This window comes from Gadus macrocephalus, chromosome 13 (assembly GCF_031168955.1).
Source record: "Gadus macrocephalus chromosome 13, ASM3116895v1".
NCBI lineage: Eukaryota > Metazoa > Chordata > Actinopteri > Gadiformes > Gadidae > Gadus > Gadus macrocephalus.
Window position 1 is genome coordinate 15123877 of NC_082394.1, and position 11622 is coordinate 15135498.

Here is an 11622-nt window from a genome sequence, read left to right on the forward strand (position 1 = left end):
AAATATCATTTTTTTAGGCAATAATCCATGTAATAGCCTTCATGCTAGGCTTGAATCCTGAACCTTATGACAATGATTCATGAGAGCTGACCAATTATGAATCTCTGCTCATCGGTTAATAGCAACCCCTCCTTCTCTTTTCAGTGGCCCACCTATGTTTTATTGGTTTAAGGGCTTTCAAGGTCTTAAATACCAAAAATTAGGTACTCCTGGATAGTAGTACAATTTTCTTAATCCAAACAATATATATATTATGTATAATACTCACCAAAACAAGAACGCCCATGACGGTCACAGGGCAGCGACATTCGCATCATTTAGGCCTATCTTATTCTACTGCTTGCTTCATTTTGAATAGATATTGGTATATACTGCCCCCTGTTGGTTGATACCAATAAGTGAATTGGAAAACAAAACAGCGAGCAACCAGCAGAGGGCAATCTTGCTCCCTGTTCGGTGACTGACTGTAAAATCTAAAATATATTATCGGTTAGGCCCTACTGTAATCTGTCAAAGTCATCTATAAATATATTTAGTGAACATTATTTTATGATATTTTTTTATAAGTTTCTGTAAGTTAGTGCCTTGCCAATTTAATATGAATTCAGATTTCAGTGGTGGTCCTATCCAAACCCTAAACGCTCTAATGTCTCATCTGAATATTTAAGTTCTTCATAGTATAAACCTTTGCCTACATGTAAGATGCAGGTAATAGGCTACCTTTCATTGGAGCATGTCTAGTATAACAGTCCCAGGGTGCGGGTCTTGGGTGGATCTCCTAGGGGCTTCTGGGGACAAAGCAGCAGCTACAACACGTCACGCCGGACGGCTGTCTGCAGGCTTCAAAGCCCCTTCGTTCTGCACCAGTACGGCCAGTGTGTGGTCGTCCTGCTCTCAGTCACGATGGCCCTCACAGATGCTGGATACCCACAAAATGCCATCCCGTCTGCTGAGCACCGATTGGCAGCTTGATCAAACTCTCCGATAAGTCCCAGCTGAATTCCATGCCCCTCACTTATCACCGCTGTATGAAATGGTCATGGTCTATGGGCCTGATGCGAGGCCTTTATTGCCAACATAATGAACTTCTTTATTAAGAGGAACAGTGTTTGATAGTGTGAGCGGGTACCTCTCATCAGATACTAGAAGGATGTCACATCGGGCCTTTTCGCTGTGGGTTCATCGCGTGGTTCAATTATGTGGTTGCTTGCGCCACACACAAACATGAAAGGAGCTGAAATCTCCATTTGAAAGTCCCCCTCTGATTTCTGTTGGAGATATAAGTCGGGAACCGGGAAGCGACCAGTCGTGTCTGGTCGTGGTTTCTCTGTATCAGAATCCACGGTTTGAGAGGAGTCTGGTTCACTGAAGAGGTCTGCATAGGGTCACAACGGGGCCTTAATTATTCTAGCGGCCGGCTTGGTTCTAAACGCTTGCTTGCAGGAGGGCACTGAATGCGTAGTTCCCCCTCTCAGTTCCCCCCGCACAGCTTGTGTTTAGATCCAAGAATGAAGCAAGATGTCCCTGAAGGTCCGTTGAAGCCTGTGAAACACCAGGGACCTGTGGTAGAGAAGGGAGAAGGTGGGCTACCACCAACACATCACAGTGACACAACATCTGAGGGCCACACTGGAGAACCAGCTGGAGGGACAGCCTGGGTTTCTCGAGAAGACAAAGGCATAGAGGTACGGTTTGTCTTTACCTGAAGGTGTGGTCGGGTGTGTTTGGGACACCCAGTCATTGCTATAATAACTATTTTTGATCTGATTTGTACGATTCCCCATAGAGGGACGAAACATAGCTGATCAAGATTTGCATCATGCGATTTTATTCCGAGATAATATGGATAATCGATTTTATGGCAATTTCTTGTCTATATTTTATCCTACTTTAATCTATAATATTTTCTTCTTGTGAATTCTGACATTGAACTCGATTGATTGCCTCCTCCTTGATTTGAGTGGACAAATCATGGGTGCTTTTTCCGTCCCCAGACCACGTATCCTAGTCAATACCGTGGTACATTTATCACAATGCAAGGCAAAGAAATAGCAAAAAAAAAACGTTGGAACTGGTTGCAATTTACTTTCACATAAATGTTCATGGATATCTTTTGAACAGATACAACTTTATTCCAACAATGCAGAGTGTTTCTGGGCATAACATGGAGAACATCCATTATCAGGCCAATAACAATGAAGGGGGGGCAGCATTCCATTCTTATAAAATATAGAGCTTTAATTTATTAGTTGGCAACAACAATGGAAAAGGGGAGAGAAAGTAATTTACAATAACATCACCTTTTGTGCATTTAGGTTTTTTCCTTTGTTTCAGAAATTGTCCACTGATAATGAGAAAAATACTAAATAAAAAATAAAACACTCAAAAATTCAAAACACTTCTTGAAAAACACAGAAAAACTTTTTACAACCATTCCTTTATGTCTTTTTGTTATATTTACTTATTTGTGCTTATTATTTATTCATATATTTATCTGATATTTGTGCATTTCTGCTCTCTCCACCCTTGGTTCAGAAAGAAATAAGGAGTGCCTGTGATGCATTATGGGAGAGAACACACAGTCCCTTGTTTATAGTTTGTAATAATAAAGTTGCACAGAGATCCATTCACCAAGAGGCTTCTATAGACTCTAACAGTGTTAGAGAGAAACCATACTGTGTTTATATAGTACTCTGCAGAACCCCAGCCCTCTCTTCTCATTAGGGGACCAAGGGGTTCCAAAGTATTAGCTGTATGTACCTTAACACAATCTGTATAAACACACTTCACTTTAGGACAGAGGTATGTTTGTGATGAGACTCTTTAGTTTAAGCATTATCTTCTCCACCATCTTGTGTTTTTTATTTATTTTTTACCTTTTCTCTTTTTTTCTGCACAACGGAGCTGACTTTTGACCATACTGTACACGTTAAGAAAATAACAGTAAAAGAGAGACATAACATAAGGACTCGTCAGAATTACAGTACAAATACAGGTTCATGCACACAATGAAAAGCCAGCTTCCCAATATTTTGGTTAGTGTCACACAACTTTGTTACAATGCTCTTTTTTGTGTGTTTGGGCTTTTTTTTTTATCTTCTTCTTCCAACGTATGAACATCAAAGGATGGAAATTGAAAGGTAAAGGAGAGCTGCTAAGTGCTCAGAGCTAACACCACAACCAGATGCGGGTCCGCTTTCATCCTTATCTAAATTGAAGTTTGTTTGGGTTTTATTTAAAATGCACCTTGCCAAGGTATTTCCTGCTTACCTTGGCCCCACCGGAACATGTTTATGAATGCTAAGGAACTGTAAATGGTCTGCTTCCTAATCCTCTGTTGGCTTGAAGTGTAATACCCTTTGTACAAATTTGTAGATGTAAATGTGAAGCATGTATGTGACAAAGCTGAGAGCTGATTTATTAAAAAATACCAGGCCGTCTGCAATTGTGATGTCATTTTTTCGACATAGCCTAACTATCTTTTGAGCTAAAGAACAGTTTAATCTTGCAATTGAGATTGAAATGTTTTCATCCAGTTCTAAATAGAAACAACAAATAAAGATGAAGATGCCCGTAATCTATGAGAAGCCCAAAGATGTGGAAACCTTTGGAGACGTTGCATTTATTCCCCCCCCCCTCTTTAACCCGAAGAATCCATTGCATATCCCCTTGTGCTAAAATAAAAAAAGTCTCAACTGTCACAACGTCGGGTCACACTAATTCCTGGAGGGTTTCGGATTATTCAGCGCTGGCACAGAGTCAAAGACAATAAGGAGCCGGAGAGAGGGAGAGAGGGAGAGAGGGAGAGAGAGAGAGAGAGAGAGAGAGAGAGAGAGAGAGAGAGAGAGAGAGAGAGAGAGAGAGAGAGAGGGAGAGAGAGAGAGAGTTAGAGAGGGAGATAGAGAGAGAGAAAGAGAGAGAGAAAGAGAGAGAGATGGAGAGAGAGAGAGAGAGAGAGAGAGAGAGAAAGAGAGAGCGAGAGAGAGACAGAGGGAGAGAAGGAGAGAGGGAGAGAGAGAGAGAGAGAGAGAGAGAGAGAGCAAGAGAGAGAGATAGAGGGAGAGAGAGATAGAGAGAGAGAGAATTAGAGAGAGGGAGAGAGAAAGAGGGAGAGAGAGAGAGAGAGAGCTCCCAGCTGCCGACCCCAGACTCTCCAGGTTTAGTTCCCACAATACTTAGAGACTTCTCGTTTTCGTACACTCACAACGGTCCACAGACCAGACAGCCCATTTACAAAAAAAAAAGCCAACATCGTCCGTGATGTGAGTGAAGGCAGGGGATGTTTCGGATGACAGTAACAGCAACAATATAATTAACGTCAACAATAACAATAATATTTGCCCCCAAAAGGTACTATACATAAAGAGCATGTATTTTTTTTTCTATCAGTACAAAGAAAATCCACAGAATGATACTATATACAACCTACAATAAATACTGTGTATCATATATCTTACTGTTGACGGGGATGCGTTGCTGTGGGATTCTATTCCTACGCTTCTTTTTCCTGTTTCTCTTTTTCTGTGTGTCGAGTTGATCTCTTATTTTTTCACGTTTGCTAATGTCATAGAGTCTGTTGCTTTTATACAGGTTGGGTCGGGCTGGGGGTGAGGGTGTGTGATGGGGGTCAAGGGGGCGGGGACAGGTTGGGATTCACATGTAGGGAGGAGAAGGGAAAGGCCTCCTCATGTCTCCACCGCCCCGCCCCCGTCCTCCTCCCCCTCCCCCTCCTCCTCCTCCTCCTGCCCCCCCCCCGCCCGCTGCTCCTGGGCGCGGTGGTGCCGGCGGTTGCGGGGCTTCTTCTGCTCCTTGAGCTCCTTCAGGTCCTTGGCCTTGAGCGATCCCAGCAGCGGGTCGCCCAGCTGCCAGTAGTCCTGGCAGTACTGGTTGATCAGGCCCATCTCCGGCTGGCTCAGGATGGTCAGCAGGTCCTTGTACTGGCCCGCGTTGGGGCCCACGTTGGGGGACATGAGCGCCGTCCCCGGGCCCCCCCCGGCGCCGCCCCCGCCCTCCACCAGGACGTTGTTCACCGCCCGCCCCGACAGCACCACCAGCTGCATCTTCACCAGCGTGTGCTTGAAGTTCTTCTCGGTGCCGGTGCACTGGTACATGCCCGAGTCGGACGGCTGCAGGGAGCGTAGCAGCAGGCCCTGCTCCGTCTTCAGGATCCTCCCGTCGGAGCGCATCTGGAGGGGGGCCGCCGGCGGAGGACAGAGCAGGGGGGTTGGGGTGAGGGTGGGGGTGGGGGTAGTGAGGGGAAAGAGAGGGGGGAGGGGGGATACAGCACCAGACAGGTTATTAGATACCGCAGCACCGGTGGGACCTGCCTTCTTTGGCCGCTTCCTTTAACACGCAAACTCTGAGACAGTCCATTTCGTCCGAATCCGACCCTGAACACGGCCTCCTCTTTTCCCCCTCTTCTCGTTTCTTTTGCGCGTCCCTAAGCAGGATTGTGATAAGGTGACGACAGATTTATGGTCAGAAGGAGACGTGCTGCGTATCAACACAGCCAAGCCCAGGACCGGCCCTCAGGGACTGAACAGTCAATAGGAGACAGGCTGCCATACACCACGTAGATTTACTACGGAACGAGAATCAGCGCCTCAGGGTCATCTGGTTTATGAGATGCCTTTCTTTGGCTGACTGTCCGTTTGGTGACGACAGGGAAGCTAAGGGCTGCTCTAAAAGGTGTGTGGATTGAAAGCCTAAAGCACTAGTTGTTTTTCAGTGGTATGATGTATAATGATGAACCTTCTATCTCTGTAAGAGCACACTGGGAAAAACACCAATGGAGGACAATGGATGGAAGGTGTAGTCGAGGTCTTAGAAACTACCCTGAACCCCAATTCAAGACTCTGATACGACTACATCACCCTCACAGGGGCATGAAACACTTTAACAGACAATACCGGGCTGGGTGATCAAACCATCAAGCTATTTCAAATGACATTGGTTACATCTGTGACCAAAGTCACTTGTCAAATAGCTTAGTTTTACGGTTTCTGCCGAAGAGCATTAAGCAACAGCGCACCAGCAACGAATATAAACAACTGCAACACAGCACTCTCGTCTTTCGGTATCAATGTGCGTCGGTCAGCTCTGACTTTGTGAACAAAATAACAGTGACTCGCCGTGCATGTACTTTACAAAATGTCTTTTCACAAAGGCCCAAGGGCTAAATTAGTATTGTTTGACAACCCCGATCAGTGTCGTCCTTAAAAACTGAGAATTCAAAAAGGGCCCCTCTGAAGGATCGCCTTAGACTACGTACATTGGGTGAGGGACCAAGAACCTTTCTTCTGGGACTCCAACACCCTGGCCAACTAGCGCAGTGCCTGCTGTTCATCCTTCCAACGCACCGCCCAGGAGTACATGCTGAGCTTGGATGTCCCCCCCCCCTCCTCATCCCTCTCCTCGGGCTCCAGTGGCCCTGGCCCACAGCGGGGCGTTGGGGCTCACCTCTTTCCTGCGGTCGCTGTTGTCCCTCTGCAGGTGCCACTTGACCAGGGCGTGCGGGGAGCGCGCCTGGCACTCCAGGAAGGTGCTGCTGCCCTCCACCCCGTACTGCACCATCTCCAGCGTGTTCTTATTCACTGCAACAAGGACATGCAACGACGAAAATAGTGAGACGTTTCCACGGCAACCTTGCACTTTCATCGCAAAGTTGTGGCAAAGTGAGCAAAGTTGGGTGTGCAAAGTTGTGGCAATGGTCAAACATAATTTTTGTCATCTTGTACGTGATGTACAGATGCCTGAATGGTGCTAACAAAAGAGGGGGCTTTTTGTTATGCTGTTGTATTATTATCAGACGTCTGTTATGCTTTTTGTTATGGTGTGTTGTATTATTATCAGACAACTGTTATGCTTTTTGTTATGGTGTGTTGTACTATCATCAGACCACTGTTATTCGGGCCACTCGGTTCGTTGCCGTTACCGTTGGAGTTGAAGCCGCGACACTGGCGGATGGGGTTCCCGTACTTGACATCCTGCCGACGGCTCCGTCTGGAGGGGTCAGACCAGTGATGCCGAATAAGGAGAGAAAATATTATAAAGCAACCGCACGCCATTCAAAGCCATCCAGAAACACATGAAGCCATTCAGCGAGCCATCCCATGGAATATTTTCCAGCAGGCCAGTTTCCTGTATGTATGTATATATATATTATATACATATATATATATATATATATATATAGATAAAATCAAGTTATTTCTGAAGGAAAATGACTTCCCCTGCTGTTTAACCTTGTTAACTTCTACATTAAATCATACAATAATAGTTTTTTTCACATGCTCACATTGTATGTGTAATACACCCCCTAGTCCAAACATGACACTAAAGACATTATGGGATGCCATTCCAACAGCGCAAACCGCCGTTCCCAGACCGGCTTCCTTCCCCTTCAGGCCATGTCCCGCCGCGTCAATCCCCCGTCATCAGGCGAGACCCGAGATCACGTCGTCGGGGGTCCCAACGTGGGGTCGGTGGGTTAGTGATTTAGTCGGGGAGGTCGACGGGAGGGTATCGGGGCGGGGGCTGGTGTAGGGCGGGGGCCGTGCGTCTGGTGCCTACCTCTTCTGCGAGGCGGAGTAGCGGGAGCAGGACTTGCCGTCCCAGGCGCAGTAGGGGTCCCGGGCCAGGCAGCAGTCGGCGCAGGCCTCGCCGTACACGTCGCAGCGGTGCAGCGCCAGGTGGGTCACGCCCTCCACCGACGACACGTACAGCTGTTGCTGTTTGGGGGGGGGGGGGAAACACAGAAGATCAGGGGGGGGTGAGAGCGTGGAGACAGCAGTGCGCTTGTGTTGGACATTCAACCTAGAATTAAAAATGTGGATGGTGTTCGGTAGGAGCTGGGAAGGCTAGGAGGAGCCTGTTTTATAGGCGGAGAAGTATAGCTCAAGGTGTCCTGCAGTGTTGGCAAGCTCAGTACTCAATTATATATACATGTGTGCTTATGGGAAATGCCGACAATTGGAGGGACGGCGGTGGGACAAGCTGGATGGGAATGAGGTCAAATAATCGTACGGCTGGGGAGGGATATTGGAAGCTGATTCCGTTTGGAGGCTGATGTTTATAACCCTCTGGCTGCGACCCCCCTGTCGTGTTTTATGATCTGCAATTGTAAATTCATCATCCTGACAGTCTTGCACACAGCGGTAGCACCCCCCTGACCCTCCCCCCCCCCCCCCCCCCCCTTCCATCTCTCTCATGATGTCACCGTTTTTCGAGGAGAGCCAAGTGTTGTAATCAACAAGAGAGACAAGGAAACAACACCAACGACGATCATGTATTTTCCCATGTTCCCCTTCTGGCTCCCCCCTCCCCAGCCCTAGACATGCATATGGTTCCTTGAGGGGCTCAGGGGGAGTGATGGCTTCTGCACCTGTACCGCTATAGCCATCTCTTTCTCCCTCCCCCTTGTAGCCCTGCTTTCTATCCCTGGCGAAGACAGGCCGACCTGTGGCTGCGGTCGGGGTAATGTGTTCAGCAGACCAGGCTTACCCTCTTGGATGATATCTTCATCGTAGTGATCGGCGTGGGGACCTTGAGACACAGAGAGAGAGAGAGAGAGAGAGAGAGAGAGAGAGAGAGAGAGAGAGAGAGAGAGAGAGAGAGAGAGAGAGAGAGGGAGAGAGAGAGTCATTATGAGTGTAGAAAAACAATGGGAGGGAGAGAGGGGGAAAAAAGGATTTCAGGGAAAGAAGAAGAAAGACGACGACGACGACGACGGGGCTGAAACGATCATTTGTAGTTCGAGAAAAATACTGAGACGGCAGAATGAAAGGAAAATGAAAAGTAGAGCACAGAGAGTGACCGTGAAAGAGAGGAAGAGAGAGAGAGAAAGAGAGAGAAAGTGAGAGAATGAGAGAGAGAGAGAGAGAGAGAGAGAGAGAGAGAGAGAGAGAGAGAGAGAGAGAGACAGAAAGAGAGACAGAGAGACAGAAAGAGAGAGAGAGAGAGAGAGAGAGAGAGAGAGAGAGGGACAAAGACAGTGAGAGAAATATAGACAAAACCATGTCAAACCGACTGAGAAACCTACCTTAAACACCTCCACCTCCTCAAGGACAAGCTCCTCAGTCATCTGGTCATCCCTGGGCAGGACTATCACCTTCTGAACTGTCCCCTTGTCTGTGGACCACATTACACAGTACCGTCAGCCATGCAAACACACACACACACACCCGACTGCCACTTCCACCCGCCCGTCATCCCTGAACCGGCTGCCAGCTAATCTACGTCCTCCTGCATGCCTGCGCCCATCCCCTCTCAGCGGCCTGTACAGTGGGTCTTATCCCTGTCAGGGGCCCCTTCATCGGGGCCTCCTCACTGTGGTCTCTGCCTCACACTCACGGCGCCCCTCGACAGCTTCGACACCTCCCGCCTCACACAGAGGGATCTCCGCATTAAACGCTGTCAGCACCGTGACAAACCTCTCCCATCACCTGCTCTCCAACCCCCTCCACCCACCCACCTCACGCCGGGACCCCTTCTGCAGGCACCCCTCTCAGGGTGGCTGGGGGGGGGCGGGGGGGGGGAGGAGAGAGAGAGAGAGAGAGGATCCAGTCGGCCACCTCTCCTTGAACCAAGATTTTTTTCTGTTTGATGGCTGGGCCGCCTCGCTCTGCATTCCAGCGGGCGCGGGCGGTGGGGGGGCTACCTGAGAGGTATTATGACTCGGGCCGCGTCCCCCCGGCGCGCCGCTGAATGCCTGCCTCCGACAGTGCGCTGAATAGAAGAGACATTCCTCCGGCTGGGACGTGCCACGGACGCTCCTCAGCCACCACACACACACACGCACACACACACACACACACACACACACACACACACACACACACACACACACACACACACACACACACACACACACACACACACACACACACACACACACACACACACACACACACACACGCGCGCGCCCATTAGTCTCCCCCTCTACCACAACCCCTCCATACCCCCACCCGATTCAAGGAGGGACAAAGGAGCAACAGGAGGGCCGGTGTGCTGTACGTGTGAGGCCTGCACGCTACAGAGAGGTTTAAAGCTTTAGGACAAACACATCGTCTCTCTTGGCCCTAGTGCGCAGGATTAAGGTGATGGATTGATGTTATCCCAACAAAACCACTTTCGGAAAAATAACCTCCCATCCGCCATTCCCCCCTCAGCCTATCTCACCCTTTCTCTTTAAATCCTGCCCCCCTCCACCACGACCACCACCACCTCAGAAGTTTTGCACAAAGCAATGTTTAACCCAAGCTAATGGCCAGCAAAGCACACAGTCCGTTCGATTGGTTGAACGAGCAGAGACAAGCACATCACGCAAGCCCGGGTTGAACCTCCTTCGGTCCACACCGCCCACACACTCACCGGTTCCCAGGAAGAGCACCTCGTAGTTGCCGTCGGCTGCGGTCACCTGGTCCACGGTGATGGTGGTGAACTCGTAGTCCACGTTGGTGCGCACCACCAGGGGGCGCTTGTGGAGCGGGTACACGGCGTTGTACATGGTGGGGTGGTTCCTCATGAAGTTGATGACCTCGTCCGGGTAGTCCTTGGTGGACTTCATGTTGGGGGTGAACGTTCCTCCGGGGCACTGCGAGATCACAAGGGAATTGTAGGGGTCGATGTCATTATTATTGTTATTATCATCGTTATCATCATCATCTTCATCATCAGCATCATCATCATCATCGTCATCATATTTCGTGAGGGATCGCTATGAAAGAAAAATGTATGTTTCTAAACTATCTAAATTTTTTTGAGATCTTTTCATGTTGATCTTTAGCCATTTCTGCTTGTGTTTTGGTCCGATAGTTTGTAGTTTAGCGTCTGACTCCATGCAAGATGGTTGCTGGAGGTCATGTAGCTGGGTTGGCTGGTTGGTTTGTCCCTGAGGGGTGAGGCCTACCGTGCCCGGCCGAGGGTAGGGGATCTTCCCGTTGTAGGCCACCCACTGGTAGTTGGGTCCCTCCTTGTGGGCGAAGGGTCCGTTGAAGACCATGCGGATGTCAGCCATGGAGTAGACGCAGACCGCCGAGCCCTTGAACACCGAGCTGGACAACGCAGGGACAGAACATGTCAGCAAAAAAACTTTTTTAGACTATGTTGAACGAGGCAGTGAAAATCCAGGGGTTAGTTTGAAACGCAACTAGCAAGAGGCCTTACCCCTTCCTTTATTTAGTCTGTTGTAAAAAAGATGATACATAATAAATGATAAAAAGCCAAGTTACTGAATAATGCTGAATAAGGAGAAAGTCATTTGTGAATAACTTTGGAACCAAGCAATACATTTCTCCCTATTAAATCTATTTATGTTGGGTTGTTTAATAAAGACTATCGTTCATGCTCGAGTACCAGTCTTAGCATTGTGGTTTGTGTAAACAGATGTAATGTGTACTGACCCGGACACGGAGAAGACCCCATAAATGACGGGGTTCTTGGTGTCCTGTGTTGGCTGAATGTACACATCGCCTGCAGGAGAAAGAAGAGACACGAACACTCATTGTAAAGCAAACATGCTGAAAAGGCATAAAGGGCTCAACATGGGAAAACATTCTTCACTACTAATATTTGCGCTGCCTTTAAATCAATCTCACCGCCTTTATCCAAAGTGAACTTTAG

General features: G+C 48.3%; 1 protein-coding gene across 2 annotated transcripts in view; it reads right to left on the reverse strand.

Annotated features, from left to right (window-relative positions):
* Window positions 1-2107: 2107 nt before the first annotated feature.
* LOC132470678 (semaphorin-3F-like) overlaps window positions 2108-11622 on the reverse strand; it is a 14937-nt gene continuing 5422 nt past the window's right edge. Inside the window, exons 2-10 of one of the 2 annotated variants that reach the window (XM_060069485.1) lie at window positions 11403-11472; window positions 10910-11054; window positions 10372-10594; window positions 9041-9129; window positions 8503-8544; window positions 7573-7730; window positions 6935-7002; window positions 6460-6593; window positions 2108-5186 (exon numbers count right to left, since the gene is read on the reverse strand). In XM_060069485.1, coding sequence (XP_059925468.1) covers window positions 4686-5186; window positions 6460-6593; window positions 6935-7002; window positions 7573-7730; window positions 8503-8544; window positions 9041-9129; window positions 10372-10594; window positions 10910-11054; window positions 11403-11472 — 1430 coding nt within the window. In that variant the 3' untranslated portion in view covers window positions 2108-4685. Of the gene's footprint in view, window positions 5187-6459; window positions 6594-6934; window positions 7016-7570; window positions 7731-8502; window positions 8545-9040; window positions 9130-10371; window positions 10595-10909; window positions 11055-11402; window positions 11473-11622 lie in introns of both variants that reach the window. The other variant, XM_060069484.1, reaches the window with a different exon arrangement.